At 41.6% G+C, this 22,020-nt stretch overlaps 1 protein-coding gene across 1 annotated transcript in view; it reads right to left on the minus strand.

The window, feature by feature from the left end:
* acer3 (alkaline ceramidase 3) overlaps window positions 1–22,020 on the minus strand; it is a 306,286-nt gene that overhangs the window by 124,699 nt on the left and 159,567 nt on the right. Inside the window, exons 5-6 of the mRNA XM_063054646.1 lie at window positions 14,876–14,957; window positions 12,803–12,838 (exon numbers count right to left, since the gene is read on the minus strand). Coding sequence (XP_062910716.1) covers window positions 12,803–12,838; window positions 14,876–14,957 — 118 coding nt within the window. The remainder of the gene's footprint in view (window positions 1–12,802; window positions 12,839–14,875; window positions 14,958–22,020) is intronic.

Below are 22,020 nucleotides of genomic sequence, written 5' to 3' on the forward strand. Positions count from 1 at the left end.
GCAATTTGAGAGGGAGAAGCAGAAGTCACATGTATCAGTACCACAATGGAATAAAGGGAATTACAGAGGCATGAGAGAGGAGCACGCACAGGTGGACTTAAGGGGGATAATGGTGGGGATGAATGCAGAGCCAAGGTGGCTGAAGTTCAGAATCAGAATCAGAATCAGGTTTATTATCACCGGAATGTGTCGTGAAATTTGTTAATTTAGCAGCAGCAGTTCATTGCAATATACAATACAGAAGGGAAAAAAATCTATCAATTCAGTATACATATATGGAATAGATTAAAAATGTTGCAAAAACAGAAATAATATATATTTTAAAAATGAGGTAGTGTCCAAGGTTTCAATGTCCATTTAGGAATCGGATGGCAGAGGGGAAGAAGCTGTTCCTGAATTGCTGAGTGTGTGCCTTCAGGCTTCTGTACCTCCTACCTGATGGTAACAGTGAGAAAAGTGCATCCCTGTGTACTAGAGGTCCTTAACAATGGATGCTGCCTTTCTGAGACACCACTCCTTGAAGATGTGCTGGGTAACTTGTAGGCTAGTACCCAAGACAGAGCCAACTAAATTTATAACCCTCTGCAGCTTCTTTCAATCCTGTGCAGTAGCCCCCCAACCCCAATACCAGACAGTGATGCAGCCTGCAGAATGCTCTCCGTGGTACATTTATAGAAGTTTTTGAGTGTATTTGTTGACATACCAAATCTCTTCAAACTCCTAATAAAGTATAGTCACTGCCTTGCCTTTTTTATAACTGCATCGATATGTTGGGACCAGGTTAGATCCTCAAAGATCCTGACACCCAGGAACTTGAAGCTGCTCACTCTCTCTATCTCTGATCCTCTATGAGGACTGGTATGTGTTCCTTCGTCTTACCCTTCCTGAAGTCCACAATCAGCTCTTTTGTCTTACTGATGTTCATGGGAATATTTCACAAGGTGCAGGATAGACATGCCCCACAGAAGAAGTTCTTAAATGGCAAGGATAGGCAACCGTGGCTGACAAGGGAAGTTAAGCACTGCATAAAAGCAAGGAAAGGCTTGTGTAGCAAGTGTGGGAAGTTGGATGATTGGGAACTTTTTAAAATCCAGCAAAAGGCAACTAAAAAGCTATAAGAAGGGAAAAGATGAAATATAAGGGCAAACTAGCCAATAATATAAAGCATGACATAAAAAGGTTTGACAGTTTTATGAAGAGTAAAAGGGAGGTGATAGTTGATATTGAACTACTGAAAATGATGCTGGTGAGGTAGCAATGTGGTACAAAAAAATGGTGGATGAACTCAATGAATACTTTGCATATGTCTTCACTGTGATAGACATCAGCAGTGTGCCAGAGGTCCATGAGTGTCAGGGAGCAGGAGTGAGTGTCATTGCTATTATAAAAGAAAGAGGGCTAGGCAAACTCAAAGGTCTTAAGATGGACAAGTCACCTGGACGACATTCCAGAGTCCTGACAAAAGTTGCTGAAGAGCTAGCAGATGCTTTCAAGAACTGCTTGATTCTGGCATGGCTGTGGAGGAATGGAAAATTGCAAATATCACTCCACTCTTTAGGAAGGGAGGACAACAAAAGAAAGGAAATTATAGGCCAGTTGGCCTGACTTCAGTGTTGAGAAAGTGTTGGAGTCTATTATTAAGGATGAGGTTTCAGGGTACTTGGAGTCTAATGATAAAATAAGTCAAAGTCAGCGTGGTTTCTATGAAGGGAGATCTTGCCTGACAAATCTGTTAGAGTTCTTCGAGGAAGTAACAATCAGCATGGACAAGGGAGAGGCAGTGGATGTCATTTACTTGGATTTTCAGAAGGCATATGGTAAGGTGGCACACATGAAGCTGCTTAACAAGATAAAATCCTATGGAATTACAGGAAAGATACAGGCATGGATGGAGGAATGGCTGACAGGCAGGAGGCCACAAATGATAATAAAGGGGGCTTTTTCTGCTTGGTTGCCAGTGATCAGTGCGGTTCCTCAGTCAGTATTGGGACCTCTACTTTTCACATTGTCTGTCAATGATTTAAATAATCAAATTCATGGCTTTGTGGCAAAGTTTTCAGATGACACTAAAAGAGGTGGAGGGGTAGGTAGTGCTGAGGAAGCAATGCGATTGCAGAAGGACTTACACAAAAATTTGAAGAATGGACAAAAAGGTGGTAGATGGAATACAGTGTTGGGAAATGTATGATAATGCATTTCGGTAAAAGGAACAAAAGTGCAGACTATTATCTAAATAGGGAGAAAATTCAAACATCAGAGGTGCAAAGGGACTTAGGAGTCCTTGTGCAAGACTCCCAGGATGTTATTTTACAGGTTGAGTTGCAGTAAAGGCGGCACTGCAATGTTGCCATTTATTTCAAGGGGCATAGAATATAGAGACAAAGAGATAATGCTGATGCTTTTTAAGACACTAGCTAGGCTGCACTTGGATTATGGTCAACAGTTTGGCCTCATATCTGAGAAAGAATGTATTGTCATTGGAGATTCATGAGGATGATTCTGGGATGAAGGGTTTAATATATGAGGAGTATTTGGCAGCTTTGGGCCTGTACTCACTGGAGTTTAGCAGAAAGCAGTGGGATCTCACTGAAACCTACGGAATGTTGAAAGGACTAGGTAAGGTGGATGTGGAAAGTGTGTTTCCTATGGTGGGGGTGTCCAGAACTAGAGGGCACAGCCTCAAAATTGAGGGGCAACCCTTTAGAACATAGGCAAGGAGAAAATTTTTTTAGCCAGAGTAGTAAATCTGTGGAATGCTCGGCCACAGACAGCTGTGGAGGCCAGGACCATGGGTATATTTAAAGTGAAAATTGTTCATTTCCTGATTGGTCAGAGCATAAAAGGTTACGCCAAGAAGGCAGGTGTATGGGGTTGAGTCGGATCCAGGATCAGCCATAATGGAATTGTGAAGCAGACTCGATGATCTGAGTGGCATAATTCTGCTCCTATATCTACTGGTTTATGATAATAAAACTGATTCTGATTCAACCCTGTTCAAAGAAATCTCTTCACATAATCGAAAAGCACCTCATCTCTGGAACCATTCTACAAATCTCTGCTACATCTTCAAAAACCTTCATGCCTTCTCTAAAGTACAATGCCCTGAAGTAGGGTCTATACACCAAGTATTGCCTAACCATTGTTTTGTAAATTCATGGAACCACAGTTGTATGATACATCAGGCAGGAGTTACAGTAGCTTATAGTGCCACAAGACCAACCTGAAAAACAGCCACACACACAAAATGCTGAAGGAACTCAGCAGGTTAGGCAACATCTATGGAAAGGGTCCTGATGAAGAGTTCTGGCCTGAAATGTCAGCTGCTTATTCCTTTTTATAGGGTACTACCTTACCTGCTAAGCTCCTATAGCCCTCTGTGTCTGCAGAATCTCTTGTGTTCAAGAACAGCTGCTGTACTTCCCTTTAAACACTTGGTTCTCAAACCAACCAACACGATCCTAATCACCACAGTTGAGCAACACTATGACCACCAATTTGATCAATTTACAATAAAATGTAATTTTGATTTTTGTGCTCTAATTGAGTTCTTTCTTATAAAAATTGCGTATCATTATGCTTTTCTTATGAAAGCCGCTCACATGATGCTATATGCCTGTGATGCTGCTGTAAATAAGTATTTCATTGAACCTGTGCATACATATACTTGTGCATATGACAACTCAACTTTTCTCGAGTCATAAGAGACTGCAGATTCTGGAACCTGGAGCACCAAACAATGTACTGAAAGAGCTCCGTGTGGCATGCAGCATCTGTAGGAGGAAAGGAATTGTTGACATTTTGGATTATTGACTTGATTTTATTCACAAAAAAGCAGCTGTAGAATGCCGACCTTTATTCTCATCTATAATGGCAAAATAACACACCAACTTTTATATTCGAAGCCCAAAGCATACCACAGCCTTTTTTCACTAGTCACTGCTTTTAGGAAACTATGGACATGAACCCCTAGGTCTCTGGGTTTATTAACATTCTTTCATGCTTCATCATTTACTATACATGTCCTACACTATATAACTTTCATGGTAACGCAGCAGTTAGCGAAACGCTCTACAGGGCCATGAGATTCTCAGATTAGGATTCAATTTCCACTGCTATCTGTCAGGAGTTTATACATTCTCCCTGCGTCCACAGGGTGCTCCAGTTTCTTCCCACATTCCAAGAAAATATGGGGTAGTACGTTAACTGGTCACATGGATGTAATTGGGCACTGCAAGCTCATTAGGCCAGAAAGGCCTTTTACTGTGCTGTATTCCTAAATAAAATAAAATAATTTCTCAAGATTCAGCATCTAGTAGTTGTCAGGATTAAATTCCATTTGCCAGTGCTGCCCTCTAGACCCTGCTGCGATTCAGACAGGATTCTGTGGACGCAGGAGAGAAACACGGAAGGTAGTTTGCCTCCCAGGTGCCAGGGTCCGGGATGTTTCTGATCGCGTTCCTGAAGTGGGGAGGTGAACAGCCAGAGGTCGTGGTATGTATTGGTACCAATGACATAGGTAGGAAAAGGCAAGAGGTCCTGAAAACAGATTACAGGGAGTTAGGAAGGAAGTTGAGAAGCAGGACCTCAAAGGTAGTAATCTCGGGATTACTGCCTGTGCCACGTGACAGCGAGTATAGGAATAGAAAGAGGTGGAGGACAAATGCGAGGCAGCAGGAGGCAGGGATTCAGATTTCTGGATCACTGGGACCGCTTTTGGGACAGGCATGACCTGTACAAAAATGATGGGTTGCACTTGAATACGAGAGGGACCAATATCCTGGCAGGGAGGTTTGCTAAGGCTATTGGGGAGAGTTTAAACTAGAATTGTTGGGGGGGGGCGGGGAAACCAAACTGAAGAGATGGAGGAAGGGGTGGTTGGCTCACAAATAGAGAAAGCTTGGAGACAGTGCGAGAGGTAGGATAGGCAGGTGATAGAGAAGGGATGAGCTCAGACTGATGGTTTGAGATGTGCCTATTTTAATGCAAGAAGCATCATGAACAAAGTGGTTGAGCTTAGAGCGTGGATCAGTACTTGGAGCTGATGATGAGACTTGGATGGCTCAAGGGCAGGAATGGTTACTTAGAGTGCCAGGCTTTAGTTGTTTCAGAAAGGACAGGGAGGGAGGCAAAAGAGGTGGGGGTGTGGCACTGCCGATCAGATAGTGTCACGGCTGCAGAAAAGGAGGAAGTAAAGGAGGGATTGTCTACTGAGTCTCTGTGGGTGAAAGTTAGAAACAGGAAGGGGTCAATAACTCTACTGAGTGTTTTTTATAGACCACCCAATAGTAACAAGGACATCGAGGAGCAGATAGGGAGACAGGTGTAATAATAGCAGGGTTGTCATGGTGGGAGATTCTAATTTCCCAAATACTGATTGGCATCTCCCTAGAGCAAGGGGTTTAGATGGGGTGGAGTTTGTTTTGTGTGTTCAGGAAGGTTTCCAGAGACAATCCTACAAGAGGAGAGGCTGTACTTGATCTGGTATTGGGAAATGAACCTGGTCGGGTGTCATGTCTCTCAGTGAGAGAGCATTTTGGAGATAGTGATCACAATTCTATCTCCTTTACCATAGCATTGGAGAGGGATAGGGACAGACAAGTTGGGAAAGTGTTTAATTGGAGTAAGGGGAAACATGAAGCAATCAGGCAGGAACTTGGAAGCAGAAATTGGGAACAGATGTTCTCAGGGAAATATACGGCAGAAATGTGGCAAATATTCAGGGGATATTTGTGTGGCGTTCTACATAGTTACATTCTAATGGGACAGGGAAAGGATGGTAGGGTACAGGAACCGTGACGTACAAAGGCTGTTGAAAATCTAGTCAAGAAGAGAAAAGCTTATGAAAGGTTCAAAAAACTAGGTACTGATAGAGATCTAGAAGATTATAAGGCTAGCAGGAAGGAGCTTAAGAATGAAATTAAGAGAGCCAGAAGGGCCACAAGAAGGCCTTGGTGAGCGGGATTAAGGAAAATCTCAAGGCATTCTACAAGTATTGAAGAGCAAGAGGATAAGACGTGAGAGAATAAGACCAATCAAGTGTGACAGTGGGAAAGTGTGTATGGAACTGGAGGAGATAGCAGAGGTACTTAATGAATACTTTTCTTCAGAATTCACTACGGAAAAGGACCTTGGTGATTGTAGGGATGATTTACAGCGGATTGAAAAGCTTGAGCATATAGGCATTAAGAAAGAGGATGTGCTGGAGCTTTTGGAAAGCATCAAGTTGGATAAGTCTCCAGGACCGGATGAGATGCACCCCAGGCTACTGTGAGAGGAAAGGGAGGAGATTGCTGAGCCTCTGCCAATGATCTTTGCATCATCAATGGGGACGGGAGAGGTTTCGAAGGATTGGAGGGTTGCAGATGTTGTTCCCTTATTCAATAAAGGGAGTAGAGATAGCCCAGGAAATTATAGACTAGTGAGTCTTACTTCAGTGTTTGCTAAGTTGATGGAAAAGATCCTGAGAGGCAGGATTTATGAACATTTGGAGAGGCATAATATGACTAGGAATAATCAATGTGGCTTTGTCAAAGGCAGGTCGTACCTTACGAGCCTGATTGAATTTTTTGAGGATGTGACTAAACAAGTCGATGAGGGTAGATCAGCAGATGTAGTATATATGGATTTCAGCAAGGCATTTGATAAGGTATCCCATGCAAGGTTTATTGAGAAAGTAAGGAGGCATGGGATCCAAGGGGACCTTGCTATGTGGATCCAAAATTAGCTTGCCCACAGAAGGCAAGGAGTGGTTGTAGATGGATCATATTCTGCATGGAGATTGGTGACCAGTGGTGTTCCTCAGGGATCTGTTCTGCGACCCTTTCTCTTCATGATTTTTATAAATGACCTGGATGAGGAAGTGGACGGATGGGTTTGCTGATGACACAGAGGTTGGTGGTGTTGTGGTTAGTGTGGAGGGCTGTCAGAGGTTACAGCGGGACATCCATAGGATGCAAAACTGGGCTGAGAAGTGGCAGATGGAATTCAACCCAGGTAAGTGTGAGGTGGTTCATTTTGGTAGGTCAAATATGATGGCAGAATATATAATTAATGGTAAGACTCTTAGCAGTGTGGAGGATCAGAGGGATCTTGGGATCCGAGTCCATAGGACACTCAAAGCTGCTGCGCAGGTTGACTCTGTGGTTAAGAAGGCATACGGTGCATTGGCCTTCATCAACCGTGGGATTGAGTTTAAGAGCTGAGAGTTAATGTTACAGCAATATAGGACCCCGATCTGATCCCACTTGGAGTACTGTGTTCAGTTCTGGTCACTTCACTGCAGGAAGAATATGGAAACTATAGAAGGGGTGCAGAGGAGATTTATGAGGATGTTGCCTGGATTGGGGAGCATGCCTTATGAGAATAGGCTGAGTGAACTCGGCCTTTTCTCCTTGGAGCGGCGGAGGATGAGAGGTGACCTGATAGAGGTGTATAAAGTGGTGAGAGGCATTGATTGTGTGGATAGTCAGAGGCTTTTTCCCAGGGCTCAAATGGCTAACACAAGAGGGCACAGCTTTAAGGTGCCTGGAAGCAGGTACAGAGGGGATGTCAGGGGTAAGTTTTTTTATGCAGAGTGGTGAGTGCGTGGAATGAGTTGCCAGTGACGATGGTGGAGGCAGATACAATAGGGTCTTGTTAGAGACTCCTGGATAGGTACATGGAGCTTAAAAAAATAGAGGGCCATGGGTAACCCAGGTAATTTCTAAAGTAAATACATGTTCAGCATTGTGGGCCAAAGGGCCTGTATTGTGTTGTAGGTTTTCTATGTTTCTATATTTCTATGTTTCTTAGATAACCTCCCCCCACTATATGCAACAATCCAGCAATCTTAATGCCATCTGCTACAGAACCAAGAGGCGAGAGAGGGAATGATCCTAATCTCACCCATGTGTACACTTCCCAGAAGAAATCATAGTTTCTCCACAGCCAGGAAATTAAAACTAATCTAATTCAGTCATCCTTACCAATGTCCCATTTGGTATCAGTCCAAGAGCTGTGGTGTGTTTCCCAGTAATGCACTAGACAGTATTTACCTCCTGAATTGTGCAAAGGAGCTCTTGAATACCATACATAAATAGCACAGAATCATAAGCTGCTTAAATATTAAACACAGTAATGCGTTTCTTCTTGCAAATTATTTGGTACAAACCCATCTCTGTTCCTTGTGCTGTGACACATGTTAGGAAACTGGATTATGGTTTCTTTTTGACCAAAGGCATTGCCTTGCAGTTATCCAGCAGTAGGAAGGCTATCAAATTAACATGAGATCAGATTTTCCCCATTCTGGGGACCTCAAATGCTTAGCTATCACAAGTCATGCCAAGAAAGCAGCCAAAGCCTCAAGAAACTTTCCAAGTCAAGAAGGCTTTCAGCTGAGTGTGGTTTGTTTCAGTACCCAAATTGCAGTATCAGTGCTGTCTAATGCCATCATGGAGTTAGATACACCCAGTGGCCAAACATCGGAATGGGGAGGAAATGTGATCTGCTTGACTTTGACCACTGAATGATTGTTGGTGCCAGTCTGAGTGGTATAAGTATCTCTGAAACTGCTGACCTCCTGGGATTTTCATGTACAACAGCCTCCAGAGTTTACAAAGAATGGTGCGAAAAGCAAAAATATCCAGTGAACAGCAGTTATGTGGGTGAAAACACCTTGTTAATGAGAGAATTCAGAGGAAAATGGCCAGACTGGTTCAAGCTGACTGGAAGGCAACAAAAACTCAAACAGCCAATCACTACAACTGTGGTGTGCATAAGAGGGTCTTTCATTGATTCTATGATAACTCTTGGATTTGCTGAGCATGCCCACAAGAAAATAAACCTCAGGGTTGTGTATGGTGACATATATGTACTTTTATAATCAATTTACTTTGTACTTTGCCAATATAGCATGCTTCCAACTTACCAACCCTATCCCGTACATCTTTGTACAGGGAGACATACAAACCCCTTACAGAGAGCGGGTGGGAATTGAACCCCAATCAATTACACTGGACAACAAAGATTTTGCTTCCTGAATACTTTCAGGTGCATCTGTGGATTTTGGGCTGCTGATCATGAAAGTCACCATGAATTTTCCCTATCATGTACCATTTTTTTTTAAATGAGCAGAAGAATCATTTGGCAGACCGCTACTTCTGTACGATCAATGTGTCTGGTTTCTCTGCTATAAACAAGAAATCCATTCAATCTCCCTTCAGCCATGCAAACTGTGCCATATAATGATAGTCTTCCAGTACCAAAGCTAGCAGAGATATGGAATCCAGAGAAGCCAGGTGAAGATGTTACGATGCACAAGCCAGGGATGGAAAACAACACTGATAATGATACAGATTTTGAACCCTTTATGTCGAGTGAGCCTCATCTGATAACTCAGTCTGGGTTAAGTCACTTGGTCAGAGACTTGGGCTTGTTAAAGGCAAAAGCAGAATTACTGTATTCAAGACTGCAAGGATGGAATTTGCTGTCACCAAGCACAAAAATTTCCATGAAGGATTTCAATATTTTGAGATGTATGTTTCCTAGAAAAACTGCTGCCAAGCTTAAGGAAGGCATTTTTGTTGGTCCACAAATCAAACAGGTCATTAATGACAGGCAATTCAAAGAACTTCTCGTGGAACTAGAGAAAATCGCATGGAAGGCATTCAAGGATGTTGTTGAAAATGTTCTTGCAAATACAGAGCGCCAAACTACAGGTTGACATCAAGCATACAAAACCATGAAGTGCAACATGTCACTAAAGACTCATTTTCTGCATTCCCAATTAGACTTCATCCCTGCAGATCTTGGTGCAGTCAATGACGAGCATGGTGAAAGATTTCACCAGGTCACTGCAGTCATGGAGACACTGGAATCCATCAATGCTGGCTGATTATTGTTGGACACTTAAGTGAAAAGCCTCAGACAGAGTACAAATGAAAATCATCATCAAAACATTTTTAGCTTAGTTGAACTATCGCAAAGCATCACCACTGTTAGCAATTAAACACATTACATTCAATAACAGTTAATTTCTTGTTTCTCCAAATTCCTACACAAGTAGTCTGAAATTATATTTGTGTTCAGATTCAAGTGGTCTATCATAACAACAAAACATTTCTGAGGAAGTAACATTTGAAAACATGTTCTGTCTAGTGTTACTGTTGGTGCTGTAAAGCATTGTGCTCACCACTATGCTACTGTACCACCCACAGTGCTGTTTTACACAGCAGGCTTTTGTGACACAACTCTCATAGTAAGAACCTCCTTATAGATTTTGCCTCCATAAACTGCTTTCCTTCAAGTGATTCCTGTCAGTACAGCCAAATGATGCTTAAAGTGCTCTGAAGAAAGCTGGACAGAATGGATGCTTCTGAAACATTTACTGAAGAATATGCACGCTGACATACAGCAATGATTCTGGTGGAGATCCTTACAACAGGACCAATCACTGTACAGTGATGAAAATAGAGTTGCTTTGGATTAATTTCTATTTATAATCATACTTTAAAATCCAGGTAAACAAACTGTTATATATAGAAAGCAATAATTAGATATTGCTTAATATTCACAACTTAAATTCATCATCACTATGTGCTGTGTCATATGACATGAGCAAAGTTCAGTCTGCACTAAGATATGGAAGCAAATGCTGGACAATATGAAAGTAAAATGAGGGAAGACTCAAAGCTGCAGAAATGTGGTTTTTGAGAATATGAAAATGTCATGGAAGGACAGTGTAACAAATGAGGAAGTGTTGCAGAAAGCTGGAATAAGAAGAGAGCTGATATCTTTAAACAGGAAATGGGAGCAGGAATTTCTGGGATGTACTGCTGGAAAAAAAAACTTGAACATCTTGCGGTGATGGGATAAACTGATGGAAGAAAAAACAGCGGTTGACAGTTCATGATATTCATGAATTACATCATATAACCATATAACAATTACAGCATGTAAACAGGACATCTCGGTCCTTCTAGTCCGTGTCAAAGGATGGACAGGCAAAAGTTTTGAAAAGCTTATTAGAACTTCTCAGATTAAAGACAGATGACAGACCATGATTACTCACATCATACAACTTAAATTGGAGCTCCTAAATGAGAAGAGTAAAGGGTGTACAGGCTAGGACTTTGTTCTTTAGAGCGTAAGAAACTGAGAGGTGATGTAAGTAAGATGCATAAAGTCATGAGGGGCATGAATAGGGTGAATGCACTTAACTTCCCCCCCCCACCCCACCTCTCCCAAGTCAGGGAATCAAGAACAGATTTAAGGTGAGAGAGGTGAGAGTGAAAAGATTTAAGCGGAACTAGTGAGACTCTTTTTTTGAAACACAAAGGGTGGTGTCTAAGTGGAATCAGCTGCTAGAGGAAACGGTTGAGAGTTGAACGAATCCATGGATAGGAGAAGTCAAGAAGATTATGGGCCATATGCTTGCAAATCTGACTACCCTGGATGGAGCAACTTGATCGGCATGGAGCAGTTGAGTGAGAGTCTGTTTCTATGCTGTATCACTCTATGACTCTCAGAATAACAGTACTACAACTTTAACTTTTCATTAGGCTACCTTTTAAATTATAGCAACACACATCAAAGTTGCTGGTGAACGCAGCAGGCCAGGCAGCATCTCCAGGAAGAGGTACAGTCGACGTTTCGGGCCGAGACCCTTCGTCAGGACAGTGAGAGATGGTTTCACCGAACTCCCGTCGAAGAGAAGATTTAAACTTCTTCAGTGTACACTGAACTCCCGTTGAAGAGAAGGTTTAAACCACTGAACTCCCGTCGAAGAGAAGGTTTAAACCACTGAACTCCCGTCGAAGAGAAGATTTAAACCACAGAACTCCCAAATTATATGTTGATAATATACATACAAATGTAATTTAAGGCCTACTTCGAAGTTGTACAGAATTCAGTTTGGGACACAGCTGAAATAAGAGAATTTTTCTGCAACACAATGACTCTAGAAACAATGTGTGGGGCACAGCCATAAAGTGAATGCCAAGTGCCAAACCAATGAGCTAGAACATTCATGGCATTCCAAGGTGTTGGGCCCCTTATCCAAGAAAGGATATGCTGGCACTGCAGAGAATCCAGAGGAGGTTCGTGAGAATGACTCCGGGAATGAAGGGTTTAACATAGGAGTGTTTGATGGTTCTGGGCCTGTAATCACTGGAATTTAGAAGAATTAAGGGTGGGGAAATCTCATTAAAACCCATCGGATATTGAAAGGTTTAGATAGAGTGGACGTTGAGAGGATGTTTCCTATAGTGGGAGAGTCTAAGACCAGAGGGCATGACCTCGGAATAAAAGGACATCCCTTCAGAACAGAGATGAAGAGGAATTTCTTTAGGCAGAGGGTGGTAAATCTTGGGAATTCATTGCCACAAATAGACTTCGGAGGCCAAGACACTGGGTGTATTTAAAGCGGAAGATGATAGGTTCTTGATTGGTAAGGGCATCAAAGGTGAGGGGGAGAAAGTAGGACAATGTGTTGAGAGGGTTGATAAATCAGCCAGGATAGATTGGTGCAACTGACTAGATGAGCCAAATGGCCTAATTACTCCTGTCTATATTTTATAATTTTAAAAAAGCTAAGGGGGCTATGAAAGAGAAAAACCGGAAGAAGGCCCCCTGTATTTCTTGAGATGTTCAAAATGGAGGAATTAATTGGCAAAAACCCTTCAAGTGAACCTATGGCCATTTATAAACACTTGATTATTGATTACATTAATTACATGGTAATAATTGTAATTTTATCATTCATCATTTGGCAAAGTTGTGAATGGGAGGATTGGCCCCCAAAATAACGATCTTTAGCATCACTAACCTGGTGAAACACTGGCTCCTTCCACTGGAGATATACCTGTTCAAAACAAGAAACAAATTAACTGGGACACAGAACAACAAACAAAAAGCTGGAAGCCTTTAATAATAACTACCAGACCACTAAATATCCCCAATGGTTCTTCTATCAGGTAAGAGCTAAGAGACACTGTAGCAGATGATAGGGCAATTTTTAAGCTTGCCAAGATGCCCCCAAATAGCCCATACAGCAATCAAGTACTTCTGCTGAGCACTAGATTGAATTCTTTGTTGTTTTAAAGGAATAAAGGAATACACTGGAAAAAGCAGGGTCATTTCAATTTCCTCCCTCATCCCTAAAACAAGTTCCTATTCAAATGTGAAAGTAAATGGAATGTGAAAATAAACTTTAAATCAAATAGCAGACATGGGAATTAGTGTGACAGCCTACAGAAATCCCTACATATTAGACTGTGCAGATACAATCTTCTGATCACTCCATCATGGGCACTAGCCTCCCCAATATCAAGGACATCTTCAAAAGGTTTTGCTTCAAAAAGTCAGCATCCGTTATTAAGGACACCTACCACCCACGACAAGCCATCTTCTCATTACTACCATCAGGGAGGAGGTAAGACCCAGACTCAGCATTTTAGGAACAGCTTCTTTCCCTCTGCGTCAAGATTTCTGAGCAGTCCATGAAAACTACCACAATATTTTTGTTCTCTTTGCATTGCTTTTTTTTAATATTCACCCTTTAGTTTGAGAGAGAGAAGCTAAAATCAGATCTATCAGTATCACAGTGGATTAAGGGAACTAGAGGCATGAGAGATAAGCTAGCTGAGGTTGTTTGGAAGGGGATACTAGCAAGAATGATGGCAGAACAACAATAGCTGAAGCTTCTAAGAGCAATCTGGAAGGCACAGGATAGATACATCCAGAATGGCCTAATTCTACTCGTATGTCTAATGGTCTTCTTTATTGTAAATTTTTTACTGTAATTTGTTGTATATTTACATATTGGACTACACTGCTACCACTAAACAACAAATTTCAGGATATGTCAGTGATTATAAACCTAATTCCCATTCTGCAGGCACAACCCAACAAAGACTACAACGGTTACGTGCTCTCTTCTTGTAAAAAAAAAACCCCAACATCCAAAGGGTTCATGTTGAATTTGGAGGAAGCACCGTCCTTATTTGTCAATTGGACCTCACTTGGGTTTAGAAGCCTGATGATTCAGATCTTACTCCCAAGGCTTTAGTGCAAATCACAGTGCTACACTGCCAGAGGTGTGGCTTTCAGATTAAGTTAAACTGCCAGGTCTTCACTGTCACATTGACAAAAAAGATTCCATGGCACTATTATGAATTCTCTCTGGTGTCTTGGATAATACTTATTCTTCAACAAATAGCAATGAAAGAAATGACTTTATCATTTATTTCAAGTAAGTTTTGAGAGCCTGCTATACTTTCTATTTGCTGCTGCTTGGGGAAAAAAAATTATTCAGATCAATAATGTCTGCAAAATGCATTGGGACATTAGAAGATTGTGAACACTATATATGTACATTTTTTCAACCACCATGACTGGGGGGGTGGTGGTGGGAAACACATCCTTCAATAAATGACAGAATCCAGACACTGGCTTCTCTGTCAGTACTTTTAACACTATTTGGCATTACCCAGCCCTCAGTGAATGCAATTGTGATTCGAAGCAGTGCTAAGCACAAGAGATTCAACAAATGCTGGAACTTCACAGTAACACACACAAGATACTGGAGGAACTCAGCAGGTCAGGCAGCATCTATGGAAAGAAATAAAGCTAAAAGGGTGTCTTCTGAAACATTAACTTTTTATTCATTTCCATAGGTGCTGAGTTCCTCCAGCATGTTTGTTATTCTGGATTTCCAGCATCTGAGGAATCGCGTGTGTTTAGCACTGTTTCTAATCACAGTTGCTTTCAATGTAAACTTGGCAACAAAGTTCAGTGGCCTTAACCTGGAATCTCTAGGACTTACCTCTAAGATCATGCAAAGTTAAAGTGAATATCTGCACAGAAAGCAATTTTAAAATAATTAAGAATATTAACTTACTATGGTCACTATCCCACTGAAAAGTACCAGAATAAAAGCTAGAAGGTAGTTGCGTGTATTCTTGTGTTTGAAGCATTCGTACCTGAACAAAACAACACATTATTAGATTTTATAAACTTTAAAAGCCGCAAACCCGCCGATAAAATGTTCTACACAAACTGGATAAAAGGTCTCAAGTTCTGAAAGTATCACATCTGGATTTCCTTAAATGGTCATTATTTATTTAGGAGGTCAAAGGCAAGATACTTGATTCATCAGGACCTACCCCAACATCACTATACACAAAATATTCTGCAGACGCTGGGGTCAAAGCAACATTCACAGCAAGCTGGAGGAACTCAGCAGGTCGGGCAGCTGACTGATGACGGATAACGTTGACTGATTGTTTCCACGGATGCTGCCCAACATCACTACATTCATTTAACTGCTTTTCTGCCATGGATCATTGCAGAGATCGAGAACAGAAATGCAGGCAGTTCTTCCCCTCTCTCTTAATAAGTAAATTGGCAGGTTACTCAAGAGTTTTCAAGGCAGCAACCATCATTCCAATGCCAAACAGGGTGAAAGTAACCTGCCTAAATGACTATCATCCAGTGACATTAACATAAACCATTATGAAATAGTTTGAGTGGTGGGTCATAGAGCACATTAAAGCCCACCCATTTATCCAGCATCCTATTCGATTTTCTACCACAAGGCAGGAGACTCCGATGTATATAGACAAGAACAGTCAGATGGGATACAATTTGTTCCCTCAGGCCATTAGGCTTCTGAACTCCCTGCCACATCGCATTCAAAGTGTCACCGGTTAATCTGTTCTGCACCTTACAATACTTAAGTTATGTACGTTGGTTTGCTATTTATGTGTGATTGATCTGTAGATTTTATTCTTACTTTCATAAATTATTGTGTGTTATGTGTAGTACTAGGCTTTACACGATGGTTCGGAGAAACATTGCTTCATGTATATAGTTAAATGATAATAAACTTGACTTGACTTGACAGAGAACACACCAGGATGAACCCACCTGGATATTTATGTCCAGTACAAATAACATTAGGAAACTCTTTCCAAATTTCCCCTCAGACTCCAAAGAACATGAATAAGCAGGAGTGTCATAATATTGGGCAATCCAAAACATCTAACAGTTCAAATTAGACCATATAACCATATAACAATTACAGCACGGAAACAGGCCATCTCAGCCCTTGTAGTCTGTGCCGAACTCTTATTCTCACCTAGTCCCACCGACCTGCACTCAGCTCATAACCTTCCATTCCTTTCCTGTCCATATAGCTATCCAATTTAACTTTAAATGACAACATTGAACCTGCCTCAACCACTTCTGCTGGAAGCTCATTCCACATAGCTACCACTCTCTGAGTAAAGAAGTTCCCCCTCATGTTACCCCTAAACTTTTGCCCTTTAACTCTCAACTCATGTCCTGTTGTTTGAATCTCCCTTACTCTCAATGGAAAAAGCCTATCCACGTCAACTCTATCCCCCCTCATAATTTTAAATACCTCTATCAAGTCCCCCCTCAACCTTCTACGTTCCAAACAATAAAGACCCAACTTGTTCAACCTTTCTCCATAACTTGGGTGATGAAACCCAGGCAACATTTTAGTAAGTCTCCTCTATACTCTCTCAATTTTATTGACATCTTTCCTATAATTCGGTGACCAGAACTGTACACAATACTCTAAATTTGGCCTTACCAATGCCTTATACAATTTCAACATTACATCCCAATTCCTATGCTCAATGCTCTGATTTATAAAGGCCAGCACACCAAAAGTTTTCTTCACCACCCTATCCACATGAGATTCCACCTTCAGGGAACTATGCACCATTATTCCTAGATCCCTCTGTTCTACTGCATTCTTCAATGCCCTACCATTTACCATGCATGTCTTATTTTGATTAGTCCTACCAAAATGTAGCACCTCACATTTATCAGCATTAAACTCCATCTGCCATCTTTCAGCCCACTCTTCTAAGTGGTCTAAATCTCTCTGCAAGCTTTGAAAACCTACTTCATTATCCACAACTCCACCTATCTTAGTATCATCTGCATACTTACTAATCCAATTTACCACCCCATCATCCAGATCATTAATATATATGACAAACAACATTGGACCCAGTACAGATCCCTGAGGCACACCGCTACACACCGTCCTCCAATCTGACACAGTTATCCACCACTACTCTCTGGCATCTCCCATCCAGCCACTGATGAATCCATTTTACTACTTCGATATTAATGCCTAACGATTGAACCTTCCTAACTAACCTTCCGTGTGGAACCTTGTCAAAGGCCTTACTGAAGTCCACATAGACAACATCCACCGCTTTACCCTTGTCAACTTTCCTAGTAACCTCATCAAAAAATTCAATAATATTTGTTAAACATGATCTTCCATGCACAAAACCAGGTTGACTGTTCCTAATCAGACCCTGTCTATCTAGATAATTATATATACCATCTCTAAGAATACTTTCCATCAATTTACCCACTACTGACGTCAAACTCAAAGGCCGATAATTGCTAGGTTTACTCTTAGAACCCTTTTTAAACAATGGAACAACGTGAGCAATACGCCAATCCTCCGGCACCATCCCCGTTTCTAATGACATTTGAAATTTTTCTGTCAGAGCCCCTGCTATTTCCACACTAACTTCCCTCAAGGTCCTAGGGAATATCCTGTCCGGACCCGGAGACTTATCCACTTTTATATTCCTTAAAAGCGTCAGTACTTCCTCTTCTTTAATCACCATACTCTCCATAACTACCCTTCTTGTTTCCTTTACTTTACACAATTCAATATCTTCTCCTTAGTGAATACCGAAGAAAAAAAATTATTCAATATCTTCCCCCATTTCTTTTGGCTCCGCACATAGCCATCCACTCTGATTCTCTAAGGGACCAATTTTATCCCTCACTATCCTTTTGCTATTAATATAACTGTAGAAACCCTTTGGATTTATTTTCACCTTACTTGCCAAAGCAGCCTCATATCTTCTTTTAGCTTTTCTAATTTCTTTCTTAAGATTCTTTTTACATTTTTTATATTCCTCAAGCACCTCATTTACTCCAAGCTGCCTATATTTATTGTAGATCCCTCTCTTTTTCCGAACCAAGTTTCCAATATTCCTTGAAAACCATGGCTCTCTCAAACTTTAAACCTTTTCTTTCAACCTAACAGGAACATAAAGATCCTGTACCCTCAAAATTTCACCTTTAAACGACCTCCATTTCTCTATTACATTCTTCCCATAAAACAAATTGTTCCAATCCACTCCTTCTAAATCCTTTTGCACCTCCTCAAAGTTAGCCTTTCTCCAATCAAAAATCTTAACCCTGGGTCCAGTCCTATCCTTCTCCATAATTATATTGAAACTAATGGTATTGTGATCACTGGACCCGAAGTGCTCCCCAACACATACTTCTGTCACCTGTCCCATCTCATTCCCTAACAGGAGATCAAACACTGCCCCTTCTCTAGTTGGTACCTCTATGTATTGCTGCAAAAAACTATCTTGCACACATTTGACAAACTCCAAACCATCCAGCCCTTTTACAGAATGGGCTTCCCAGTCAATGTGTGGAAAATTAAAATCTCCCACAATCACAACCTTGTGCTTACTACAAATATCTGCTATCTCCTTACAAATTTGCTCCTCCAATTCTTGTTCCCCATTAGGTGGTCTATAATACACCCCTATAAGCATCACTACATCTTTCCCATTCCTCAATTCCACCCAAATAGCCTCCCTAGACGAGTCCACTAATCTATCCTGCCAGAGCACCGCCGTTATATTTTCTCTGACAAGCAACGCAACACCTCCCCCTCTTGCCCCTCCGATTCTATCATACCTGAAGCAACGAAATCCAGGAATATTTAGTTGCCAATCACACCCCTCCTGCAACCATGTTTCACTAATAGCTACAACATCATATTTCCAGTTATCAATCCATGCTCTAAGCTCATCCACCTTTCTTACAATGCTCCTAGCATTAAAATAGATGCATTTAAGAAACTCTCCACCTCTTACTCTCTGTTTATCATTAATGGAGCAAACAATTTTGTTACATTTTTCTTCCTTCTCCCCTGCATCTTCGGTCTGAGTGTTCCCGATCTCTGTCCCCTGCCTATCCTCCCTCACATACAGTCTACTAGCTTTTTCTATTTGTGAACTAACCTCCTCTCTCCTAGTCTCTTCAATTTGATTCCCACCCCCCAACCATTCTAGTTTAAAGTCTCCTCAGTAGCCTTTGCAAATCTCCCCACCAGGATATTGGTCCCCCTAGGATTCAAGTGCAACCCGTCCTTTTTGTACGGGTCACACCTGTGCCAAAAGAGGTCCCAATGATCCAAAAACTTGAATCCCTGCCCCCTGCTCCAATCCCTCAGCCATGCATTTATCCTCCACCTCATTTGACCATAAGACATAAGAGCAGAATTAGGCCACTGGGCCCATCAAGTCTGCTCTACCATTCAATCATGGCTGATCCTTTTTTTTCTCCTTCTCAACCCCAGTTCCTGGCTTTCTCCTCGTAACCTTTGATGCCATGTCCAATCAAGAACCTATCAATCTCTACCTTAAATACACCCAATGACCTTGCCTTCACAGCCGCATGTGACAACAAATTCTACAAACTCACCACCCTTTGGCTAAAGAAATTTCTCCGTATCTGTTTTGAAAGGGTACTCCTCTATCCTCAGTCTGGGCCCTCTTGTCCTAGACTCTCCAACCATGGGAAATATCCTTTCCACATCTACTCTGTCTAGGCCTTTCAACATTCAAAATGTTTCAATGAGATCCGCCCCCCCCACATCCTTCTGAATTCCAGCAAGTACAGACCCAGAGCCATCAAACATTCCTTGCATGATAACCCTTTCATTCCTGGAATCATCCTTGTCAATCTCCTCTGGACCCTCTCCAATACTAGCACATCTTTTCTAAGATGAGGTGCCCAAAACTGTTCACAATACTCAAGGTGAGGCCTCACCAGTGCCTTATAAAGCCTCAGCATCACATCCTTGCTCTTGTAGTCTAGTCCTCTTGAAATGAATGCTAACATGGCATTTGCGTTCATCACCACCAACTTGACCTGCAAGTTAACCTTTGGAGTGTTCTGCATAAGGACTCCCAAGTTCCTTTGCCTCTCAGATTATTGGATTTTCTCCCCATTTAGAACATAGTCCACACATTTATTTGTACTACCAAAGTGCATGACTGTGCATTCTCCAGTACTATTTCGTTTGCCACTTTCTTGCCCATTCTCCTAATCTGTCTAAGTCCTTCTGCATCCTACCTGTTTTCTCAATACTACCTGCCCCTCCACCAATTTTCGTATCATCTGAAAACATTACCTGCTTTATCTCTAAAACTAACTACTTCATTGGAGAAGCAATTTGAGCATTTGAAGGAATCTCAAATTACCCATCTGAGATCATTAGGATTGGTTTAGTCACATGCATTTAACCCTAAAATAACCATGATGGGGAGCAAAGTGTGTAGTACCATGGTTCTCTTTTCACCCCCAATGCTGGGTGGAATTTGCAGGTTATCACTCTGACCACGTGGGCTTGCACCGGGTGCTCCAATCCCCTCCCACATTAAAGCTATACTGGCTGGTTGGTCCACAGCCTCTTCTTCTGCCATGATGAGGCCACTCTAAGGTAGAAGGAGTAATACCTCATATTCCATCTATGTAACCTCCAACCTGATAGAATGAACATCGATTTCTCCAACTTCTGGTAACTTTTTCCCTTCCCCCTTTCCTCTTCTTCATTTTTCCACTCTCTTCTCCTCACCAACCCATCACCTCCTTCCCTCTCTTTCTCCTACGATCCATTCTCCTCTCCTATTAGATTCCTTCTTCTCCAGACCTTTGCCTTTTCCACTTATCACCTCCCAGCTTCTAGTTTTATCTCCTACCCCTCACCTACCTGGCTTCACTTATCACCTTCTAGCTTGTTCTCCTCCTCCCACTCTCCCCACCTATTGTAGCTTCTTCCTCCTCCCTTTCCGGTCCTGACAGAGAGTCTCAGCCTGAAACATCAACTGTTTATTCATTTCCATAGATGCTGCCTGACTTGCTAAGTTCTTCTAGCATTTTGTTTGTGTTACTCTGGATTTCCAGCATGTGCAGGATCTCTTGTGTTTATGGTTTTGTTAACTGACCACTGAAAATTATCCTTAGAGTAGATAGCTGGTGGCAGAATTGGAGAGGTAGATCTAAGAGTCCTTGAAAGTAAGTCCATAGGTTGTAAAATGAGTTCAGTGTTGGGGTGAGTGAAGGTATCCACTCTGGTTCAAAAGCCTAATGGTTGAGGGGTAATAAATGTTTCTTAACCTGGTGTGGGACCTGAGGTTCCTCCTTCCTGATGGCAGCAACAAGAAAAGAGCATGACTTGGATGATGGATATTTGATTCTTGTACTGAGTTAGCTGATCTGATCTTGATTAACAATCAAAGATCAATTCATATTGACCTCACTGGCAGATGGGGTGGGGGGGGTGCAGAGAGAGAGGTAGAGGATAAAATTATTTTTCCCCTCCAACTTGTTCTGTTCAGGGATGAGTAGATAAAGTTGCAGCATGGATCTATCACAATTACACAGTAATACTATTATCTAACTTGGCTTGTGCTCCATATTATGATGGGTCAGGCAACATCAGTAGTGGGAAATGGACAGGTAACACTTCAGACTGAGACTCTTCATCTGGAGAGGGGAGAGAGCCAGTACAAAGAGGTGAGGGGTAAGGGGAGGCAGGATCTAGTAAACAACAGGTACATCCAGGCGAGGAGACGTTGATTGGTAAATGGGATTATATTAATGTTTGTGCCTAATGAACCAAACCCCAGCATTACAATACTACAGCAGGCTAAATGAAACAGAATGGTGGAGATACTCATATACTTCTTTAAAATAAAAAAAAATTCCTGTTCAAGAGTATTGTGTCATGGCTCTTATCCAGCTTCTACAATTTACTGTCCACACACTGCATCATGAATGAGTGTAAAATACTAAGCATTCCAAATCAAAAACAACCCACCCTGCTTCCAACTATGCAACCATTTTCCAATTACAACACATAATGACTCCCTCCACCATTATGGACACCCTTTT

The sequence above is a fragment of the Mobula hypostoma genome, chromosome 7 (genome assembly GCF_963921235.1).
Source record: "Mobula hypostoma chromosome 7, sMobHyp1.1, whole genome shotgun sequence".
NCBI lineage: Eukaryota > Metazoa > Chordata > Chondrichthyes > Myliobatiformes > Myliobatidae > Mobula > Mobula hypostoma.